This window comes from Vulpes lagopus, chromosome 4 (genome assembly GCF_018345385.1).
Source record: "Vulpes lagopus strain Blue_001 chromosome 4, ASM1834538v1, whole genome shotgun sequence".
Classification (NCBI taxonomy): Eukaryota; Metazoa; Chordata; class Mammalia; order Carnivora; family Canidae; genus Vulpes; species Vulpes lagopus.
This window is the reverse complement of record NC_054827.1, coordinates 41,591,364-41,616,137: the sequence shown is the minus strand read 5'-3', so window position 1 is coordinate 41,616,137 and position 24,774 is coordinate 41,591,364. Positions and strand designations below refer to the sequence as shown.

At 44.7% G+C, this 24,774-nt stretch overlaps 1 protein-coding gene across 3 annotated transcripts in view; it reads left to right on the top strand.

Moving 5' to 3' along the window:
* The window catches only part of DPP6 (dipeptidyl peptidase like 6), an 826,517-nt gene that overhangs the window by 626,544 nt on the left and 175,199 nt on the right, over positions 1-24,774 (top strand). For all 3 annotated transcript variants that reach the window (XM_041753453.1, XM_041753451.1, XM_041753452.1), the window contains exon 6: positions 10,202-10,254. In XM_041753453.1, coding sequence (XP_041609387.1) covers positions 10,202-10,254 — 53 coding nt within the window. The remainder of the gene's footprint in view (positions 1-10,201; positions 10,255-24,774) is intronic.

The following is a 24,774-nucleotide window of genomic DNA, read 5'->3' as shown; positions in this document are numbered from 1 at the left end:
GTTCCTTCAAGAAATGTTCCATCATCACTCACTCCAGCATCACAGCTTGTAATTCACTGAACAATAAGCCCTAAGAGCAGGAGCAGAGACCTAGGAGGAAGTGAGATACTTTGGCAAGATGTTAGGTCTCTGGGGTAGTGCCCTATAAAATACATGAATGAAAGAGAAGTTGGGGAATCAAGCCGAGGCTTGTGGGGGATGGGGGATGGGTATACAGGTGAAGGGGATTAGGAGCCCATTTATCATGATAAGCACTGAGTAATATAAGGGATTTTTGAATCGCGGTATTGTACACCCAAAACTAACACCGCACTGTTAACTATACTGGAATTTTAAGAAGAGATCAATAAAAAAGGCAAAAAAAAAAAAAAATCAAGCAGGCAGGGCTGTATCTGGCATGAGACGTTTGCAGCATTTTGGGAAGGAAGGAGTATGGATTGTGTGTGGCGGAGAGAGACATAAATAACTCCCATCACAGTGAGGAACTTGTCAGGTTGATGTGCTAAGGCTCGAACTCATTGATCCAGGCTTTGGTGGCTGTGACCTACGCCAAGGTGCAGTTAAATTTAGTTCCCAGCCAAAGCAGAGAGAGTTGAGGGCAGAGGGGCAGCAGAGCTGGCTGGGAACTTGAGGAATTCTCTGAATGGGAAGGAGTCTTACTGGTCACCCAGGGCAGTCTCACCACACCCCACATTCTCGCTGATGCTCCAGCAAACTTGACTTTCATATCTTTGCTAACACAGGCTGGTAAGTCTTTTCAGTACTGGGTACCTTGAATTACCCAAAGTTAGCATTGTTGGTCCTTATAATGTGTACTTGTCAATATTATTCTTCCCTTTGCAGCAGATGAGAACAGACCTGCTCACCCTTATTCATGAAGCTCTTTAAAACCTTAAAGATAAGTGTTCCATCTCCCCTGAGGCTCTCCTCCAGGAAGACCACCTGCTGTCACTCCAGGTGACTCTCACCTAGCAGCTTTCTTTCCAGACTCCAGCCAACCCAGTCATATTCTGGTCTCCTCTAGAATATTTTGGCTTATTGGTCTTACTCCTTGGAAAAAAAGTAACACCTTCAACTGGACTCAATTCTTCAGATTTAAGGGGAAGAGTTTCTAGACAAGACATTCATAATTTCTTCCCCCAAAGACCTCACAGACTAGATAGCTCTTGTCTCAGCCACACTATTAAAGATGTGCTCATTTATTCTTTTTTAGTCAAAGAAGGATCTGGATGAAATACTCAGGGGATGTCTTTGCCCTGAAGACCCACCTGATACTTAGCCATTCCATAGAGCAAGTCTTGGAAGGCTTCTTGGAAGCTCGGCAGCTGCTACATGGTGGGGAGATCATAGTTATGGATCAGAATAATGGATGGAATTAAGTACTGAGAGCCATAAATTGCAGATTTTTGGAAGAATATGTCAAGACCAAGATTTAGGAGCATACAATGTAAATGGGACAATTCATGAAATATTTTTTTATGAAATATTTTTTTTTAAATGTGCTTCTTTGCTCCAGCTCTCCCCATATCAACTGAAAGGGGGGGGGGGGTTGTGTACCAGGTTCAGAGTTAATTGTTTGATCTCCACTGCCTTCTTAAAAGTGATCAGGACACAAGGAGACTGTGGGAGGCATTGGCTATGTCTGATACCTGGACCATGAGCTTGATATCACAGGCATTCACATATGTTCAAGCTCATCAAATTGTACACAGTGAATATGTGTTCTTTGTATATCAATTATACCTCTATAAAGCTGTTTTTAAAAAGGTTCTGGGGAAACAAAAGGAACATTTACAGGATATTGCCTTCATGAAGTACCTGTCATGCTTCAAAGAACCCTGGCTTGAAGTTTGAGGGTAGATTGCATGCTCTCTCCCAGAGGACAGACCATTGTGCTGGTTTCCAGTAGAACTGGGAATCACCATGCCAGATGGCACCTAACGAAATTTCCTTCAACAGCTCCCCCAGATTGTAAGAAGATAGACCCTCTGGGTCAACGTTTCATTTTCTCCAAATGTAAAACCAAGAAATCTCACATTTTCCTGCTTCCTTTTAGAGTTTTTCTTTTTCTCCTTCGGGTTTTTAATTTTTGGCTCATCATCACTGATATCACATGCAGATAAGTTTTCTTCTTTTTCTTTTTTACTATCCAATTTCCAAATCTTGCTTTCTTTTCCCTGCCCAGTCTTTTTCCTGTTTTCATCTTTCCCAGTTCCCAGTATTTTTAGCCCAAATTCACTTCTTATTGGATCTTATTTCTTTAACCATGTGTCCCAGCCATGGTGGTCTTGATCCCAGCTTGGGAGAATCTTTCTTTGAGCTCATCTATACCCTTTGGTATGTTTAATTCCCTCTATGAATAGAATATAGGATCAAATAAGAAAGTAATTGTAGATGTCCATTGGATCTGCTTGGTAGTTCCTCCTAGAGTTCCCCAGCAATGGCTGACCAGCCTCTGCTTGAATTCCATGAGTGCTGGGGAGCTCACTACTTCAAGGAACTATGTCCCATTAATGGGACACTCCAACTAGTAGAGTAATTGTGCTGACCAGGAGCTCAGTCCAAAGGGCAAAAATCTCAGTTGTTTTGTGTCTTGTGCCATCCCTCAAAACTGGTCAACTCCAATTCTGCTATATGTAGTGGGCTTCCCATTTTAGAGGAGAGAGTTTCATGGATTCACTACAATGTTAGTAGCTACATAATCTAGTCCTCCTCAAGATTTAAACAAGAGAATTCTTTACTGTTTTTTTTTCATGGTTTATATTTCCTAAGCAAATACAGCTCTTACCTCTCCTTTTTGTAGGAGAGAAATGAGGCTAAGAACAGTAAAGGAATTTGTCCAGTAAGTGAGTAGCAGGCTGAGAATTGAGTAGTAGCTGCACTGTTGTATTTGTGTCCTGCTCCCAAGCAACTCCAAACCACCATTCCACTACTGCTTCCAACTCAGTGCATTGTTAGGAAGAGACTCTTGTGGCAGTGAGGAGGTGGGAGCAGGAGGCTGGCAGGCCAACTGGAAGGTCATTGTAGTTACTCAGACATCCAAAACTAGGCCAGTGCTACTGACAGTAGAAAATGTGGTGTGATTTTAAGAGGCATTCCAAAGTTATAGAGTCCAATGAAACTTGGAAACCAATTATACACAGAGAGTAAAAAACAGTAAGGAATAGAAATGGTTGAAGCTAATTCTAATATTTTTCTACTGAGAAGCCAGGTATATGGATAGATGTAAAGAGACTTCTTTAGCAGAAAGTAGCTTATATGGTTTTTAAATGGTTGAATTTGGGATAAAAGTTTTGGGTAAAAAAAAAAAAATCCATGCAGAGAGGCCCAGAACTCAAAAGATAGGGCAAGTCTAAGAATGCAAATTCAATAAGAGGCTGCATAGGAAAATTAGTTGTTCTTGGGGTTGAGGGTCCGTTTCTGGGTTCTTTGTTCTCTTTCACAGATCTCTTGTGTCTGTTTTTGTGCCAGTATCATACTTTCTTGATGATCACAGCTTTGTAATATAGCTTGAAGTCCAGCTTTGTGATGCCACCAGCTTTGGTTTTGTTTTTCAACATTCCTCTGGCTATTTGGGGTCTTTTCCGTTTCCATATACATTTTAAGATATTGTTCCTTGAAAAAGGAAAGGCTCTTCAACAAATGGTGTTGGGAAAATTGGACAGCCACATGTATAATTAAACTGGACCATTTTCTTACACCAAACACAAACTCAAAATGAATGAAAGACCTAAATGTGAGACAGAAATCCATCAGAATCCTAGAGGAGAACACAGGCAGCAACCTCTTCAACTTCGGCCACAGCAGCTTCTTGCTAGATACATCTCCAAAAGCAAGGGAAACAAAAGCAAAAAATTAACTATTGGAACTTCATCAAGATAAAAACTTTCTGCACAGCAAAGAAAATAGTCAACAAAACTAAAAGGCAACCTACAGAATGGAAAAAGATACTTGAAAATGACATATTGGATAAGGGGCTAGTATCCAAGATCTGTAAAGAACTTATCAAACTCAATACCCCCCAAAACAAATAACCCAATCAAGAAATAGGTAGAAGACATGAACAGACATTTCTCCAAAGAAGACATACAAATGGACAACAGACACATGAAAAAAATGCTCCACATCACTTGGCATCAGGGAAATACAAACCAAAACCACAATGAGACACCACCTCACACCAGTCAGAATGGCTAAAATGACAAGTCAGGAAATAACAGATGTTGGGTAGGATGCAGAGAAGGGGGAATCTTTGTACACTGTTGGTGGGTATGCAAGCTGGTGCAGCCACTCTGGAAAACAGTATGGAGATTCCTCAAGAATTTGAAAATAGAGTTACTCTACAACCCAGCAATTGCACTACTAGTTATTTACCCCAAAGATACAAATGTATTGATCCCCAATGTTCACAGCAGCAACATCCACAATAGCCAAACTGTGGAAGATCTGAGATTTCCATAAACAGATGAATGGATAAAGAAGATATGGTCTATATATATACTTACCAATTACATAGACATGGATAGAACTGGAGGACATTCTGCTGAGCGAAATAAGTCAATCAGAGAAAGACAATTATTATATGGTTTCATTCATATGTGGAACATAAGAAACAGCACAGAAGATCATAGGAGAATGGAGGGAAAACTGAATGGGAAGTCATCAGAGAGGGAAAAAAACTATGAGAGACTCCTAACTATAGGAAACAAACTGAGGGTTGCTGGAGGGGAGGTCGGTGGGGAGGTAATTGGGTGATGGGCATTAAGGAGGGCATGTGATGTGATGGGCTTTATACACAACTGATAAATTACTGAACTCTACATCTGAAACTAATGATGTACTATGTGTTGACTAATTGAATTTAAATTTAAAAAAAAAAAAGGAAATGAAAAAAAAAAGCTGCATAAGAAAGCAGAAATAAATGAGATCTACCAGACCAGAGGTGTATACCAGCAAGCCCCACAAGTGTCAGGTTGGTGCCTGCAATCCCTTGAAGGAGTCTGCAGCAGCAGAAAAGAAAGGCAAGTAGGCTGGAGGGAGGAGGGCAGGGGACACAGAGTCAGTGACCTGTCGCAGAGTGAAGAAACGAGAGCAGCTCCCATCACCTTTCTCATGCACCACAAAGAGACAGAGCAGATGCAAATTAATCAGATGCCATCATGTCTGGCAGCTGGAAATGCACTTGGAGATCGCAGTTGGAGGATGTTAGAAGTGCACTGGTTACAGGTGAATAGAAAGTGTGGCACTGCAGACTTTTCTCATGAAATGCAGTGATCGTTAAAAAGGAGTAGTTCAAAAAAAAAAAAAGCAGTAGTTCATGGAGGATATGACCAGGGATTTTTATTTTTAATGTGTGAGATTTGAGTTATATTTTACAGATTTGGGAGAGGGAACAGCAGAGAGGGAGTGGTGAAACATATAAGGCAGGATCTTTTACAAAACAAATAGGCAGCAGTCAATGAGCTTCACCTAGAAGCAGAAGGGAGTAGAGTGGAGTGGAGACCTCAGAGGTTAGTCTAGGAACCTCTTCTTCCTGCAGGAGAAGGCTGGAGGTCTGCAGTGAAGCCCTAGAGGTAAAGAGTAGGTGGTAGATTGGGAGAAGGTCTGAAGAAGTTAATTCAGTGCTATTGGAGGACGGATTGAACTGGAGCAGGTGGTTGAGGGAGGCAAAGAATGGAGGCAAGGAAAACTTCGTTTTTAGCTCAGTATACTGGGTGGGTGATGAAGCCACCAACTCAGATAGAAAATATCAAAGGAGAACTAGGTTTTAAGGGTTGTTGAAGAATTTATTTTGGAGAATATTGAGGTTTTGGTGCATGTGATGCATGAGGTGGGGATGTGTAAGTGAAAATCTGTATAAAGCTACAGGAGTGAACGATTTCGTAGAGGAAGAACATATGAAGTGAGTCTGCATGAGCGTGCATGGTGAGGCTGAGGCAGTGAAGACCATAGACAAATAAAAAGTATGGCTCTGTAGAAGCAATGAAGGGAAAAGGATAAAGTGGGTGGGCAGATGTTTCAGAATAGAAGAAAGAAACCAAATGTGAACTCACTCCATGACAAACCTTTGACTGGTTATTTTTATTCCAATTATTAAACGCCAATGGCAACTATTTTTCATGATACATTAGAAAGAAAATCTGCTAAAATTGCTTTCCCATCTTGTGAATGGTGTTTTGGGTAACAAGTTTTTATATATTCATTTTCCAAGGGAAGTTTAATAGTGTAGAAGAAACCGAAGTAACTCAAATCCATGAACTGCTACTTAGAAAAATAACTGAATGCAATCTTACTAACTTCCAACTCGACTTTTCTCCATAATCAGAAGTATTTAAGGGCTATTTCAAAGAAAGAAACATAAATACAACAGATAGAGGCCAGAGGGAAAGAAGACTTTATCTTTCTAAGGAACAAATTCTTTCAGGGACATGTAGCCTGTTTTTATTCCTTTCAAAATAAGGCGTTTGCTCTTTAAAGAGTAGTTTCTTTTGCACCTGTGGTTCTTTGGCTCTGGGTTGAGAAAATATTTTGTGAAAGAGAATGATACTTGTTTGTTCCATCTTGGAGCAAAGAGAAGATTGTCACATCACCCCCTCCCCCCCCCCCCCGCCGCCGCTACTTTTTTAAGAGTAGCACCTAAATCCTAAGTGCACTTCCATTTCTAAGGATCCCATTTGCATTAATAGTTCACTCTGGACGCTTCTTTCACATACATACTTGGCAGGTGCAGCATCTCGTGTTTTACTTATCTCTTTTTGATTGTGTTCCATTTTTGTTTGAATCTTTCTAGTTAGTGATTCAGTTTTCCAGATATCGCAGGACATTTTTCCATCCATACATGTTTTGTTTTGTTTTGTTTTTTTATCTCTTTGCCCCATAGTACACATAGAGAATTGAGAATGGGTAATTTTCTCATCTTCTTATCATTGTCCTTACAAGATTATTTTAATTTGGTCTTCTTTTCCTCATTGGTTCCACTCAGAAGATACTCCCAGGGCTGAATTTCAGAGTCATTTAGTGGTATGCTTAAAGACGCGTGCAAAGACCAGCTTCTAGGTATTTGTTTGGGAATGGTATAACCAGAGAATGAATTGAAATCACAGTTTCTGGAGGGATTAAAGAAATATTCCTTCAACACTCAAATTTTGTGTACTTGTGTATCTGTTGGTATCTTGGGTTGTTTTGGTTGACAGCAATCAACTTGGACTTTGAGTTAAGAGATATGTTCTTTGTTCAGACAATTTCTGATGTAGTGATTAGAGACAGACCAACCTCAGGGGAAATCTTGCTTGAGCTTCGTTTGAATTCCTTAAGATTCAATTTTCCTATCTTCAGAATAGGATGATAATACCTAATTGAGTGAGTTCCTGTATGCTGAGGAGCTGCCACACTACCCAATAACGTAGTATGTGCTCCATAAACACTAGCCACTCACACCCTCAGATCCATCGCTATCACCACCATCATCACTGTTCTGTTGAGTCATTTCCAAGACTTCCTTCAAGATTTTTGCTCTGTGAGTGGTCTCCCCCAGCACCTTACTTCCATACTGGAATGGTTTTGATGAGGAATTTGTTTATCTGTTTGTTTTAGAAGTCGTTGGAGGTTTCTAAGGAGGGAATCCAGTAACTTAGAAGTCTATCCACATCTGTACCTTTTTTCTTCTGGATTTGAACTAGATATACCACTTACCTATTACTGTATAAGAAACTACTCAAAACTTAGCAGCTTAAGACAACCAACATGTATTATCTTAAGGTTACTCTGGGTTGGGAATTCAAGACCATCTTATCTGAGTGGCTCTGGCTCATGATCTGTCATGAGTGTCAGCCGGGGCTGCACCATCTGAAGGCTTGACTAGGGATGAAGACTCTGTGTCCAAGACTCCCCTCATGTGGCCATGGGCAAGACGCTTCAGCTTCTTGTGGGCTGTTGGTGATTTTATGGGGAGGAACCGTGGATGCTTACCCCATGGGTCTCACCTTAGGGCTGCTTTGAAGTCCTCACAGCATGGCCACTATCTTCCCCCAGAGCAGTGATCTGAAGGAGAACCAGCAGGAAGCCACAACACCATTTACAACCTGGTCTCAATAGTTTCACACCATCATTTCTGCCATCTTTCACTCAATGGAGTCCCTTGGAATTAGGCTCCACCCTTCTTTCCCCTCCCCCTCCTCCTTTTTGCCTCCACTCCTACCCTTTTGCTTTCTCCTGTGCCCTTGCTTTACAGCAGTTTCTTAGCAAACAAAGGTCACCTTTTGCCTGCCTGGGCCTATCATGAAAATGGAGGGAGATAAACAGGATGAACAGGTGCTGTGGGAAGAGAGTTTAGGCACACCGTGTATGTAGCACAGCACCATGTGCCATGACTGGAGAAATGCAGTGTGTCTGTCGAGCTTCTATTCTTGCATCTAAGGAAGCAGTCCAGCTCAGAGGCAGTTTAGTCAAAGCACAGGGCCCTCGGATGGACGCTGTCTGAGCAGTAATCTGTTTAGGATGCAGCCCTCCCTTCTTCTTTGGGGAAGCCATAGAAGGCATCACTTCAGAAATAGCAGAGCTAGGTGTGCATGCTCCTTATTGGATTGCCGTGGCAGGTCCATGAAGTTCTCCTTCACAATTTTGTTGTTTACTGGTTATTTACTCATAAGGAAAGCAACATTCGGACACATTTCCCTCATCATATGTCCACTCAACATCCCTCCAGCAGGCCCGGCCCCATATTTCTGGTTCAGGAGTCTCAAGATCTTCAGAAGCAAAGGTCTTTGGAACTTAAAAGCTGATGTTTACTTTTGTATCTGAATTCCTTTTCTACAATAACTGTGATCCACTATGATTACTCTAAGTTAATCCAGGGACTCTGACTAGGCAGGGAGTCACTGAGCTTAGACACTCCTGCCTGTTCTCTTTCTCAGGCTCACTCCATCATCAGCACCCCAATGCATTCCTCCATTCCACATGCTTCACCCTGGATCTGTCTTCCTTGTCCTTACCAATTACCTTTGGGAAGGTGGTTTTAAATGCTGGCCACTGAACATTTACCCACACAGGGTGCCAACTCTCAGAAGTTAAACAGCGTGAAGAAAGGGAAGTGCAGTACATTCTGGCTTCAACCCAGCAGATAACCCATCACATTCCAACACTGAGGAGGGTCTCTACCCAGAAAGCTGGAGATGAAGGATGCCACGATTTCTTGAGCTGCATGTCCTCCCCGTGTTTGGTTATCCCTTGCATTCCATTCCATTGCATTTATGGATTAGAGAATCTTCTCCTGGCTCAAGAGTTTTAAGAGAGGCTCCAGGTTGGGGGTTATAGGAGTTTGGAAACAGAGTTTTTTGTTTGTTATCTTAGTTTTAAAAGCCATGCTCCCCCAAAATAAATTTAATTTAATTTAATTTATAATAATTTAATTTAATAATTAATTAATTAATTTAATTTTTAATTTAATTTAATTTTAAAAAGCTATGCTCCCTCTTGCAATGAGTTCTTAGTTTATTGACCACTCTCTGTACTTAAAAGATGCATATTCCGGGATCCCTGGGTGGCGCAGCGGTTTGGCGCCTGCCTTTGGCCCAGGGCGCGATCCTGGAGATCCGGGATCGAATCCCACATCGGGCTCCCGGTGCATGGAGCCTGCTTCTCCCTCTGCCTATGTCTCTGCCTCTCTCTCTCTCACTGTGTTCCTATCATAAATAAATAAAAATTAAAAAAAAAAAAAGATGCATATTCCATTGTACAGAAGGAAGGAGTTTGCCCAGTTAAGCCCATCTTGGTTTCAGTATTCACTGAGCATGCACAATGGGATTTGCCATAATTTACAAGGAATGCCCACAGTACATGGGTCTTATGGTCCTGTTGGGTCTAGCTGACTGTGTGACAGTCTCTGGTCATGTCCTCACTCATCCTGTGCTACATGTCGTTGAGTTGGAAATCTGTGCCCCTGATTTACACAAACCAGCTAGCTATGAGGATGATATCAAACCTCTGACTGCCCTCTAAACAATGTACAAATGAAGAAAATAAAATAAACAGATATGCAAATTAACTTTCTAAAGTAAATTAAAGACTCTGCCTCTAGGTCTCCTGATTAACTACTTTTCCTCTACAGATGTTTTTTAGGGTAATTTGAAAAATATCATGGTCACGGCCTTTATCTCAATGCTTGCTTCTTTCTTATTTTTTTTTTTTGTCTTGTCTGTTTCAGATATACCAACACTCCTACACTGGATATTATGTCCTGAGCAAAATTCCTCATGGGTAAGATTGTTCTTTCATTTTCTTTTAATGAGAAATATTCAGAACAAAAGAAGAGTAGAACACGGAGTAGTTCCTTGATTCATAGAATTAAGGGCAAGAAATGGGGCAGCTTGATTTTGACAGTGAAGTGTCCTGATGTTGTGGGGCTTCCATGGCTCCTCTTTGGCTAACTGTATCCAGGGTCTAGGGAGGTCCCATGGGTCCAGTCTCTTGCCCATTTATGAAGCCCCCATCTCCTGTTCTGGTTCCCATGGTTTACCTTCAAGGTTCTGCAGGGCAGGACCTTCCCCTGGTTCTCTGTAATCAGCCGTGGCCCTTCCAGGCATGGTGGATAGCCCTAGGACTCCCACAGGGTCTGGTTATGTACGTAATAGAGTGGCACCCCTAAGCTCACCTGGTCTCTCAAAAATTCATGATTTGGGACCCAAAAGTGTGTGTGGGAAGGAAACATGAGAGTATGCATGATTTTCATAAGGTTTTCAGTGCTGGGTAGATGTACCCACACACAACACAGAGACGTGTTATCAGAAGCTCATCTCCAGAGTCCAAAGGCAGTAAAGACACTGGTTAAAGTTTGCTGAAGCCATTTATTGAGTCAGACACATGCAGGAACAGCTGCAGATCTAGGAATGAGAGGCAGGGATGGATGGCCTTCTGTTTCCCTGCCATCCCCTCCTTCCCCCTCCCACCTCTCCTCCCCCACTCCCAGCCTCCTGGTTCTGCTCCACACCTCTGGCACTTCTTTCAGGGTACTTTGGAAGGGTGAGGGGCTCGGGAAATGTTCAGAGAAATCGAATCGTGGTGCTGCCAGTGTTGTATGGGTTGCCTATGGATATTTGAGGGAAGCATCCTCCTTTTCCTGAATTCAAACAAGCAGCAGGAATTGCTGAAGAGTGTTGTTTCATAGGCGAGCATGAACTGACATGAATGTTTATGACTGCGGCTGGCTGTTTTCTAGGAGAAAGATAGAAATCTGGAATTCATTTGGCCTTCAGACAAAGGAAAGATGTATGTAGATATGCAGCAACATGAGATTAACAGTTTCTGTTAGACACGTAGACAAATCAAGTTCAAAGAAACAGAAGATGAACCACTGTGGTAAAAATTAAGTATCCATAGGAATTTTTCATCTAAAACGTATTTTATATATAAACTCAGATGGTTTCCACTAAGGAGGAATTATTCTATTATTTTTTTAAGTAGATCTGCATCTTCAAAAGTCATGGCAGGCAGGAGTATGATTATGCCTTGAGATTTATGTAGCCCTTGTAGGACAATGGAATGTGTTATAGATGATAGACATTTTGTTCCATCTTCTATAAATTTCTAAAACTCAAAACCTAAAAGCATCTTATGCTTAACATATCATGTTAAAACTTTACTGGGTCAGTCAGAATTTAGAAGAAGCAGATTGGGACTACCTGAGTCTGCCAACCCAGGTGCAAACCAGAGGGTGAGATGGTCTATGTTGACAACCTAATTTTAGTGATGATGATAAGGGTGAGGATGATCCTCCAGAGAGGGTATCAACAGATAATAGGCTCCTTTCAGTATGTTAAAAATAATCTCAGTAATAATAATTGCCATCATTTATAGATGGACTTTCACACGCCTTTACCCCAACACAATAGCCTGCAAGAAAAGCATTCTGACCCCTACTTACAGTGAGAGCTGTAAGGCGTAACTGCCCAGCATCCCCCAGCTCGTGTCAAGTTGAGCTGGGATCCCAGGGCCAGCCTGGCTGACCTTGAACCCCAAGCTATCAAAGCAACGCCCTTGAGTTATGTGATAGCTGTAAATATCAGATTTTTAGTGGTGTTACTTTATTTCTTTTTTTTTTTTTACTTTATTTCTTTTCTGAGAACTTTTATATGATTAAAAGGTGTAGCAGATAATTGTTATGTTTACTGGAAAAGAACCTCTGGGGGATAAAAAGGTCTATGGCCCATCCCGTCACCATGGGAATTGACACAGCATCACCAAAACTGGCATTGCTCGAGCACCCACCTCTTCCTCTTTGTCACAAGATCATTTATGGAAAATAAATCAATTAATTTCATATTTTGTCAACATCTTCTCTGTGTTAATGAGATAGGGGATAAGCCTTCAGGCCTCAAGTTTTCACTGCTCCTGGGATGCCTCAAGTGGTCACTTCTGCAAGTGCTCCACCAGATGGCAGGAGAAGGACGCAGCCCACATTTTCAGGCTTATGCTCTATGTAGATTTGGGGTAGAGAGGAAAGCACAATTGTATTTTTAAAACAAAAATAAGTCTGTGTTAAATTATTGGGATTTACATTACTTATACAAAAAATGAGGAGATGTCCTTGGTTCTTCTGAAAACATAGATCTGTGCATTTCTCACGTTCTCACTTCTCTGTCCTCGCTTCTCCCGTGAAGACTTCGCAGTAAGCCAGAGGCCATGCGAACTGTGGAATGGGATTATTTGTCATTTATAACTTGAATTTTGTCTTGGCTTCAGGCTTTCCAACTAGTCACGGAGAAGGGTCGAATTAATTTTTCAGTGCATCTGAATTCTGGTTTCCTTCCTTTTTGCCAGTGGCAGAAGAATTGGGGGAGGATATACCCTTTCTACTGTGTCATTCACAGGCCAGAAAGAGGCCCTCCCTGTCCCGTGCACTTACTTCGACCTTCACAGTTTGGACCCCTGCCCATGGCGGGAGCCCAGCTCAGTCCTTCTGCATGAACTGGCTGGGGTCGTGATGGGAACCCAAGGCAGCAGGGTTTTCATCTATGCAAATGTCTAAAACATTTGGGAGAATTTGTCTGATTTCCATAAACTAAATGTTCAAAAATGGTATTCTTAAAAGACACGTATCTTTACACAAATCTGTTTGTTAAGCCAGATCTAAAGCTAGTTATTCTTAACATAAAATGTTTCACAAGTTTTTACATTAGAAAGTCAGCAAAATAAAATAATATTCTGCAATAGAGAGTATAGCCTGCTAAACATTTTCTTTTTTTATATATAAATTTATTTTTTATTGGTGTTCAATTTGCCAACATATAGAATAACACCCAGTGCTCATCCCCTCAAGTGCCCCCCTCAGTGCCTGTCACCCAGTCACCCCCACCCCCCACCCACCTCCCCTTCCACCACCCCTAGTTCGTTTCCCAGAGTTGGGAGTCTCTCATGTTCTGTCTCCCTTTTTGATATTTCCCACTCATTTTTTTCTCCTTTCCCCATTCCCTTTTACTATTTTTATATTCCCCAAATGAATGAGACCATATAATGTTTGTCCTTCTCCGATTGACTTACTTCACTCAGCATAATACCCTCCAGTTCCATCCACGTCGAAGCAAATGGTGGGTGTTTGTCGTTTCTAATGGCTGAGTAATATTCCATTGTATACATAAACCACATCTTCTTTATCCATTCATCTTTCGATGGACACCGAGGCTCCTTCCACAGTTTGGCTATTCTGCACTTTGCTGCTGTAAACATCGGGGTGCAGGTGTCCCGGCATGCTAAACATTTTCTATCAAGGAAATAGAAGTGTTTTCATAGAAGTATTTTTGTAAACTTGGCTGTTGCTTGGCATTTTTCTGACATGACCTTTTTCTGGAATTAAATTCTTTTTGGCTTGAGTACTTTTAAAATATATATATATTATATATATATAAAAGTATGTATATATATTTAAAGTATATATATATTCAGTATGATTACAATCTCTCATATTTATTAGGATCATCCTGAAAATCATATGGACTGGTGAAAATTACTCCTTTTATGACATAAATCAATTTTAAGGAAAATCTGGCATATCTCTTAACTGGGTGGCATTGGCATTTTGGGGTTTGGCAAGCAAAGTAATAATAAACACAAAGAAACATTTGAAGATATTTTTATTTACATGCCAGGCCACCTTCTAATGGACATTGTTACCCTAAGTTAGCTTATTTATTGGTATTTTTCAGGCATCAAGCATAATTATACAAAAATTGAACTCCTTTGGAATTCTAATTGACTTATGAAGTCACATTCTATATCTGTGCAAATTATAAACTGGGACATAGATCCTTCTGCCCAGAATTACTCTCTAACTTTATAGCTGGGATGCAAATGAGCATTCCATTGATTTAGAAAGTAGATAACTGGGCCGATCATACACACACAGTACCCAGCACCTTGCCAACAGCATGATGGAAGACTTAAGAACGGAAGCCCTGTGGTCACAGAGACCTAAATCTGAATCCTCAGTCCACTGCCAACCTTGACAGTTGTACTTCTACAGATCTCAGTTTCCATATTTTAAAAAAAGATGATAATGCTAGTGCTCACCTCATTGGCACATTATAAGAATTAAGCGAAGTAATATATGCAAAATGCACGGCAGAAAACTCCTCCTAGTGAACATTTGGGTATGCTATTAATATTGTAGTATGAATCCATATGTATCTGTAGTCTCTTGATTAAATATTACTAGACTTTACTTTCTAGCCAGCTGAAATCCTTTTTGTTACAGGAGAGGAATGATACATCCCTATAAGAATATAATTTTCAAGACTTGTTCAGTGACAGTTGGATAATTATAATGCCCCTGTGATGTTTCAGTGTCTCTCTTAAAAGAGATGTCTGTAGCCTCAAGTATCTATAATTCTCAGTGCTCAGTACATTCTTTCTTGTGCCATCTCAATCAGACCTGCCACAATTAATGTTTAAGGCATTCTTGTTTTGCCTCCAGTGGAAGCAAACCTGATGATACAAGTCAATAAGTATTTATTGAGATGCTCTGTGAGTAACAAAAGCATGGTTGCCATCCTTACAAAGTTCAAAATCCTGTTGAAAAGAGAAGACGCAGACTCTGTAACAATATATAATCAAGTGGCCCGAGTGAGTATTGTAAACACTAATGCAGAAGAGATAGTTGTGGGCATCAGGTCTCATAAAGGAAGCCTGGCTGCAGCTGAGTCTTGGAATTGAACGAGTTATTTTTAATAGATGGAAACTGAGAAAGATATTCCAAGGCAGGAGGATCGTTAAGCAGGCTTGACCTTCGCAATGAGCCAGTATCTTCTAGAATTTAGTATGGTTCTAGGCCAGATGGCAGCACAGGTGTTCACGTGGGGCTCTACGTGGGTAGAGAGAGGGCTGGGTAAGATAGGCCTGAAGTGCAGGGAACCTGAGCACTGCCCTCATGTGGTAAAAACACTGGGATCCTTGAGAGCAGATGTGTTGAAAATGGCAGGCTTGAGTGAGTTTCAGGCATATATAGAGTAAACTGAGGGGAAGGAGAGGTTTGGGGCATAGATTCAATTAGGAGGAGACCTCGTAGGGGGTAATGAAGGCTGGGATTGTGGCAGAGCCCAGTCGGCGTAGAAACCACACTCAGAGTGATTGCGGGCAGCTGGCGTTCTCTTGTAAAATGAAGACAGATTTCCAGTGTTTTTTGTTTTTTTGTTTTTGGTTTTGTTTTTTGGTTTTTGGTTTTTGGTTTTTTTTAGATTTCCAGTGTTTATTGCATGTCCCTCTAATTAAATCTTTGGGGCAGCCTGTGTCCCACTGTGAGCTGAGCCCAGTGTGTGAGAAGATTCCAAATGGTGAGTTCATGAGGGCAGGCATGAGAATTCCCAGCACGCCTTGGCACAGCGGTGGCTCACTGCATTTCCTTCCTGGGCTTTTTCTCATGGATCTGCAGGGGCCCTGCTGCTGGCTCTTCCAGGCAGACACACGCTGGCTCTGCCCAGCCAGCTACCTCCACAGCTGCCAGAAGTTGCATGAAGAAAAAAATGTACTAAGCCAAAATGGGGAAGAAAGTGATGTCCTTAGAATGTCACCTTTTGTGTCTCTGCCATGGCATCAGGGGCAGGGAGGGGGGATCTGGCTCTTCAGGCTCCCACCATTTCTCCAGGAGGACGAGGTCAGCTCCTTCTCCCTCCCTCCCTCCGGGACACAGACCTCAGCAACAGGAGGACAAGTCTAGCTCCTTCTCCCTCCCTCCCTCCCTCCCTCCCTCCCTCCCCCTTCCTTCCTTCCTCCCTCCTGGACACAGACCTCAGCAACAGGACAAGGTCTAGCTCCTTTACCCTCCCTCTTTCCCTCCCTCCCTCCAGGACACAAACCTTAGCAAGCATTTTCAAGAGAACATGACCTTAGAGTCAAATAGATCTGGGAATAAATTCCCAGGCAGCCCCTTTACATGTGTAATCACAGAAGAGTTACATTGCTTTCTCCAGGCCCAATTGCTCCATATATAATGGAAATAAAATCCCTGACTCATAGGGTTCGTGAAAAGGTTATAAGAGATACTGTAGAATGATGAGGTGGTACATTTAGCGTGTGGGGAGCACTACAGGCTCTATTCATGGAGGAACCAAGAGCTTCCATAATCTGGCCATGTCTAATTAACGCCCCCCTTCCCTGTATTCGGACACAAAATAAATTTCGTCCTTAATGTCAACTCTGATCGATTGCAATGGCTTCCTGGAGCTCTGAGCTTAAAAGTAGTCCAGAGCTACGTCTGGACTCTATGGGAAAGAATGTGGAGATCTGCGCGTTAGGGCTGCGGGGAGCCAGGGGTTGGTGGGAAAGGAACAAAGATGCGTGCGATGCCTCACATGTGCCAGCCCTGCTCCTGTGAATGGTCATGTCAGTGGCATGTCCAAGTGCTGTCCCCAGCCAGGGAGTGCTGCTGTGCGCCTATGGCCCCATGCACGTACCAGAGACTTCCTGCTTCCTATGCAGCTGGCCTCCACATCCTCTGACCCTCCATGGCCAGCGTCCACACCCCCTCCCCAAAGAGCCCTCCTCCAACTACCCGCCCTCCTAGATGAGCATCGTCCCATTTCTCATGGCAAATTGCTGGTCACCTTGTTGAAGTTATATGTATTTTTTTTTTCTGCATGGAACATTTAGAAAGGTTTTTAATATGCATTTTGTTGCCTGGCACATCCCACCCCCTCATCCTGAGGCCTCAGGGAGCAGGGTTTCTCTGGCAGTGGCTTTCCCATGTCTGCACCCCTGGGCACTGCTGCCCAGGGACAGCTTGACCATGCAGAAGGGGGTGCCCCGCAGTCCATGCTCTCTCCCCCATGTGGAAGCTCTCAAATGCCAGGGCTGATCAGTTTGCAGGAGAAAAGCCATCAGCCAGAGGCAAAAGGAGCCAGTTTCGACCATAGTTTCCCAGCAGATCACTTGCTGCCCCACAACCCATTTGAAAAAGAGGCGACAATATGCATGTACTTCTTGGATCCTGAACTGCACGCTCATGTCCTGTGAGCCATTCCCATCATAGGAGATACTCCTCGGACGTTGGCTGACATTTGGAGGAAACCCACTGATTAAGCAGTGTTGTCTGGGAAGATGGTGCGTGCAGGGAGGCCCACCCGGGAGACTCTGCAGGAAATGAGAGTCTCTGAGGACGGGGCCTCTGGCCTTCCAAGTTCTGATTTCAGTTTGGATCTGGGGTCCACTGGGCCTGCTGTCCTCACTAAGTGTCGTGGGAACTGACAAAAACAAGTGACTAACGTTTCCCCTGAAACATTAACTTCCTTGTCCTCTTGACCGACGCAGAGACGTAGAAGCTGGTCTCAGATTAATGGTGGGGTCGGCCGTTTATTTAGTGCCGTTCAGCGGAGGCTCCGCTGTATCCAAGTCCACACCAAGGAGAGAGAGGAGACGAGCCCGCCGTGTGTCGCCGGGCTCCGCCAGCAGCCTGCCGCGCTGTGTCCAGCCGTGGGCTCCACCTAGTGGGACTGGCGGTGAAGCCGCCCGTTCAGATCCCTGCATTTCGGGTCTGTGCTGCGCACCCTGTCCTGCTGGAGGGTCACCGGCCAGGGCTGAGTCCCGCAACATCAGAGGCTTGTGGTCTGAGCCCTTCCACTCCGAGTCCGCCCCCCGAGGAGCTGGCCGCTCCCTGAGGTCAGCCGTCCTCCTGCCCACAGACGAGTCCCTAAAGAGAAGTGTCCCAGCCGCCGGCCCACGGCTGTCGGCACGTGTGCTGTGCTCGTTCCTGCCACCGACTGGCTGAGCGGCCAGCGTGCGCCAGAACCGCGCCAGCCACCGGCGGACGTCGGGAAGCCACGTGCATCCTCACTGTCTCCTTTATTTTGTGTGTGTCATCTCCGTGGCACCTCTCCCCTCTGTGCTCCAGGCTACCCCGACAGAGGGCTGGCCGCAGAGCCCCGCCTGCTTACACTGGCAACACTGGCGTGGGCTGAAGGTCCCGGCTCCCCCGGGCAGGGCGGCGGGCAGCGGGAGGGACAGGCCCCGAGAGGACGCGCGTACAGCAGTCACACGGATATATAGTCACGGGCTCGTCGCCGTGTAACTTACCTCTAATAAAACTCACGGTTTAAATGATAAATTTCCAGTAAGTTTTGGTGCGACAGGTCATGGTGCCATCACAGGGGCACCTCCGCGCCAAGGCAAGAGGCGGTCACCGTGCCCCTCCAACACACCTCGCGGCCGCCCTGACAGCCAGGGATGTGTCGTCCCTCCCTGTCGTCTCGCCGTTCCCAGAATGTGTTACGCATGGAGTCAGGTCCTGCAGCCCGGGCGGCCGGCTGTTAGCGTAACTGCCTTCCGCGGTCCCCCACGTTGTTGCCTAGGTCTGTGCTCCACACTGGTGGTTGCTGAGAACAGGTCTGCTGCGTGGCCACACTGTCATTAGTCCACGTGTTCACCATTTGACATTTGAGTTGTGTCCAGCTTGGGGCTTTTTTGGATAACACTGCTGTGAGTGTTTGCCCACAGAATAACCTATGGAGATGTGTTCATTTCTCGTGAGTAAATACCTAGAAGTAGAATTGCTGGACAATAAATGGAGGTTTAACTCGATAAAAAACTGCCGATTATCCAAAGTGACCGTACTATTTAGACACACACACACACACACACACACACACACACACACACACCTTTTAAATTAATTGCCCATCCTCACCGTGCCCCTGCACGTGACTGGCCAGATTCGCCAGCGCCGATGCCTGTCCCCAAGCTCCCCCTGCCCCGATACAGGCACAGGGGGTGAGCTGTCCAACCTGGCTGCATGTTTCTTTGTCCCCACGATTGCTGTCCTCAGAACATCTATGAATGATGGGTCCATCGGGCAGCACGTGGTGGTTGCAGTAGGGAATCAGAGGTGAGAGGCAGATCACAGCCCCCCGAAGAAGCTGTCCTGTCCATGTGCATAAGCTTCCGAGCATAAACCCCCTTGAGATGGTTTATTTCTCAGACAGATTTCTGGGAAGGGTATTTTTGTTGTTTTGTTTTGTTTTGTTTTGTTTTCCAAGAGCTGGCTATCTTAGAGGAAGGACCATGAAAGGCTGAGATCCAAAGTCATCCCAGTCCTGGGCTGGGTATGCCTTTTGCCTCACAGCTTAAAGGTGGCATACAGGACCTCCCATGCCTGGACAGCCTGGGGTCTGTGCTGCAGACCTGTTTTCTGACCCCGGGGCTCCCATCCAGCGCTAGCAAAGACCACAAAGTAACTTCTGTTGGGAGGGATTTGTAGGCTTTTTCAGACTTTCCTGTCCATTCTTTTATTACATCTTCACTGCAACCCTATGGAGAAGATAGGCAGGCAGCATGGGTCCTCCCTGGGAGGTGATTGGTGTGCAGTACCACCAACCCAGAGCAGGTACACTTGACTAAGAGGTGTTTCCAGAGCCACTAACCATGCACAGTACAAAGGACTGTGTGCTGTTGTACTTCCTCATTGGGAAGGCCTGATTCCAGGGCAAGGGCCCGAACCCAATGGCACCAGTATTCAGTGGAGATGACGCAGTCGTTCATTGTGTTGAGGCTTTCCAGCTCCCCGGGACTCGGCTCAGCCAGCAGACACTCAGGAGCAAGGTCGACACACTGCCCTGGGCCAGGTGCCCAGACTGAGAAGAAGCCTTGCAAAGCACATGCTTCTGCCTGTCTGCACGGAATTCAATTTAACCCCAGCTGGTAGCTCTCTGTTTTCTACATCCTGCAAGACGGATGAAGACGCCCATAGGGAGAAAGTGGGAGCGCTAAACCTTTGGAGCCTTAACCTTTTTTCATAAACACAGAAGTTTGGACACCAGGTTCCCAGTGAAGGGCAAGTTATTTACAGCTGTCAGCCTACTGACTCGGATTCAGCACCTTGTGGCCCTAATGTAAATTTCCACTGACTTGGTGAAGTGCTCGGAGTGGCTATCGAGCAGTGCTCACCTCACTTCCCCCCGGCCCCCACAGAAACAGCCGACATGGACCATAAGGTAACATTTATTTTTTTTTAAGATTTTATTTATTTATGCATGAGAGACACAGAGAGGGAGGCAGAGACACAGGCAGAGGGAGAAGCAGGTTCCACACAGGGAGCTGGATGTGGGACTTGATCCTGAGACCCCAGGATCACAACCTGAGCTGAAGGCAGATGCTCAACCACTGAGCCACCCAGCTGTCCCCGTAAGGTAACATTTCTTAAAGGAGAGAAAAAAAAGTCCAAACCCAGGGCTCATATAAGCCCTGCATATCCTGACAGGTGATAGGAGAACTGGAGTTTCTCACCCAGTACTGAAGCTACCCACCTGTGAAGGTCCTACTGGGAGGCCCATGGCCTTAACCACCGCCCCCTACCTGGGCATGTCTGGTGTGGCCCCAGCCCCTGCCTGCCCCCTTCCCATGCAGCCCGCCTCAGAGGGCAGCCCTTGGTGCTCATGCTTCATGTATCATCCTGTCCCAGAACTACAGTAGTTCCCTGCTGCCAACCATGCAACATCCAGACACCATGTTGGGCTCCATCCACTCTGTCCTTTGTCCATTTTCTTCCAGATTCTTCTTCCCAGGACACACCCTTTGCACCAGGGAGAAGCCATGCCCTTCATCACGCTTGCTGTGTTCTTGAGATCTGCCTGCTTCTTTATTCTCCTGTGCAGATCTGTACAAATCCTGTCATTGACAGTCCAACATAAAGGCCCAAGTTTCTCTCTGTATCCTTATCCCTTATCTCACGTATGAATGAGGCAGGAAATGAATGAATGCATGTGCAAATACACGTACACGTCAGTGAGCCCTTATCACATTTGGGACTGAGACGTACAATATCATTTTGTATTTGGTACTCACAATGATGAGGGGGCGTAGGTCATTTCTCCACCTCAGAGATGAGAAAACTGAGACCCAGAGTTGAAGCAACTTGCTCCAGGGCTCACCACTAGTGGTCGACCATGGTTTCAACTTGGTTCTCCTGCTCCAGGTGTAGCACCCTCTTTGTAACATCACCTTCCATGGCATCTCAGCCTAACTAGAGTCCAGCTGAATTATGGACTGAGTGTCATGTCATTCACTTTATGTAGGTTCATTCTTCCTCCTTGTGTTGAGTGTGATTTAAAGCTCATAGACCAGGGGTGCCTGGGTGGCTCAGTCAGTGAAATGTCTCCCTTTGGCTCAGACCATAATCTCAGAGTCCTCAGAATGGCCCTGCGTTGGGTTCCCTGCTCAGTGGGGACTCTGCTTTTCCCTCTGCCCCTCTCCCTACACATGCTCTCTGTCTGTCGGTCTCCTCTCTCTCTCTCAAGTAAATAAATAAAAATTTTTTTTTAAAAGTGAAGCTCATAGTAAGGACTGCATTGAGTAGCTGTGAGACTGGAGATGACCCAGTGACCAGCATTATCAAAACAGGAAAGAAGCCCAAGGTGGGGACGTTGCCCCGTGCCACTGCTCACTAAGTGAGTCTGCACATCCTGTCGGTGAATGATGTTAAGAGACACTCCTGCAGTTTATGTGGCGTTTTTTAAAAAAAATTTTAAGATTTTATTTATTTATTCATGAGAGACACAGAGAGAAGCAGAGACACAGGCAGAGGGAGAAGCAGGCTCCCTGTGGGGAGCCCGATGCAGGACTCGATCCCAGGACCCTAGGCTCATGCTCTGAGCCAAAGGCAGATGCTTACCCACTGAGCCACCCAAGTACCCCTATGTGCTGTTTGACATCAGTCAGAGAGTAATCATTGGTGCTATTTTCCTGTTTTGATAGGAAAAATGAAAGATATCTGAAGCAAATAATTGGCCCCTATCAAAATAAAGTTTCACATCATTACACATTACATACAAACATTCTAAGAGGTCAAACGAGGAAATACCTAAGGGGCCCTGTGTGTCACCGTGGTCTCAGACCACAGCTCCAGGCGAGCCCTGCTCCAGCCCTCGTCAAACCAAACAGCCTGTCAACTGTCAAGATAGCTGTAACAGCCTGGGGGAGGGGCCCTTGGTGGTTTGGAGGCAGTGAAGTGCCATTTCTTGGTAGAGAATCACCCCTGAGGGTCTCTGACCCATGAGGAAGTGTAGAGCTATATGCCTCGGTGGAGGTGATCTTGATGAACCTGGGCTGAAGGTCACGGAGCTGGGTTCTCTGCCAGCCTGCCCCCCGTGTAACTGGCCTCCTTCTCCTTGTTCCTAAAATTTGGCTAAAGGTAACTGCTCAGGTGGGTTGTCAGAATCGTCGTAGGGCTGTGGAAAGACAGAGGTTACACAGATACATTTGCATTAAAATTCATATTTATGTGTGTTGAACGTACATAAGGTTAAAAGTAACCACCCTCCAATTGCCCCCCCCCCCCAGAATCCCAAGGGAAAGGGAGAAAGATTGTCTTTTAAGAGTTGCTGAAATCCTGTGGCTCTGACTGCCACAAATCCTGCAGGCATAGTCCAGGTGTTCATCTGAGGTTGTGTGGCTCGGGAACCTGACTGTACCCACAACTCTCATGATTATTTTGTAGGAAATGGAAATCTGAGCAGGTGGGCTGAACCCTTCTGAAGACATTTTGGGTGAATCAAAAGGTCAGTGTGCAGATCAAGAAGCCCAGAGGGGCAGAAAGACAACGACCACCCCTGATTGCCAGACGAAAAGCTATCCTTGCCACATGGGGCTGCTTCAAGCTGCCTGCCTACTCTGTCCGGCTCGCCAGCTACCTTCTGATCACAATTTCACTCAACCAATTCATTAACATGAGCACTCAGGCCAACTGGCCTGTTATATTTCTCATCAAAAATTAGCAAATTAGGGGCGCCTGAGTGGTGTAGTCTGTTGAGTGTCTGACTCTTGATTTCAGCTCGGGTCATAGTCTCAGAGTCATGGGATCAAGCCCCACATTGGGCTCTAGGCTCAGCATGTAGTCTGATTCAGTTTCTCTCTCCTTCCCTCTGCACACGCACTCTCTCTTAAATAAATAGATAAATACTTTTTAAAAAAATGAACAAATTACCTTTCTCGGTTACATCAATTCTGAACTTGGCTAAGATGCAGCTATTCCTAAGAGATAGATAGGAATCCACACGCCAAGCACATAGGGTGTCTATGGGTGCCGAGCTGATGGCCAGGCCCCACCCGTAGTAGCCTCTCCAAGAGGTGTACTCCAGGCATCCAGCCTTCCTGGAGGACACTGCAGCACTGCCAGTGCCATGTCTGATTCCCTTCACTGACTGGCTTAGCCTGGTTTCTTTCAGCCGTCTTCATAAAACACACCGAGCAGTTTGAGTGCAGACATGGGTAGGGGTGTTACATCCTATCATTTCCTCATTAACCCGGTAAATATGTACACAACAGGAAGGCCATAAAAGTTTATGTAACCAAAGTCAACTAAAAGTTATAAAAGAAAGATGTCCTTAAGAGAGAACCATTGGTTCTTACCACCCAGCAGTAAGGAGTGCATACAGGCCTTGCTGATGAGGATGGCGTCCGTGCTATAGGTAGCTATGATGCCCGACCTCATCTCTTCATCCTCAACATTTCACGGATGCCAAACAATGTTGTGTTTGGCCTGTGTTTGGCCACAGGAAATGTTTATTTCAGTGTTTAGGTGCCTTCAGTCATCGCCAGCTCCTTGTTTTCGGCAAGATTCCCATTTCATCAGCGCTAACCCAGGTAACTTGGCTCTTTGGCACCCACTGCTATTTTTGGCGTGATTTGGGACCCAGAGAGAGAAAGGCCTTCTGTGATAGCGATCTCATTATTATTTTGAGTTCCCAGATGCACTTACCATCTTCATGTGGACAAAACAATAATTGACTGTAGTTACATCAGATTGTCTCCTCCTGATTTGTCACCAACATAATACCGGCCACTAAATAGCATTAGAATGGAAGAGATAATGTTTGCCACAAAGCAGAGCACTCGTTCTTGGGTAAAAGTTGTTTTTCCAGTCTATGGAGAAGAGTGACAAGTGTGTGTCTTTGCACGTGTGTGTGGACACGCATGTGTGTTTATTTGGGGGAGGAGAAGAATCCTTCTAAAAAGAGAAATGCCTAATTTAAGTCAAGTGCTTTCAACCCCTCACCTGCCCCCCAGTGAAAGTCAACCTGAAATAATCTCAAATCATCCATTTGTCATAAGAAGCCAGAGCTGTGGGAAGGCCATTGCTGCCCATACAGTGGTCTGTAAAGTGAAATGATACATGAAATATTTTCTGATTCCTGCAGGCCTATGACAGTGACCCACAGAATTTATTAAGGACCAGGCTTTTAGATGGGGGAAATGCCAAGATTCTTGTGAAGACTTGTCCAGATTTTCAAGGTGTCTTTCTTTTGA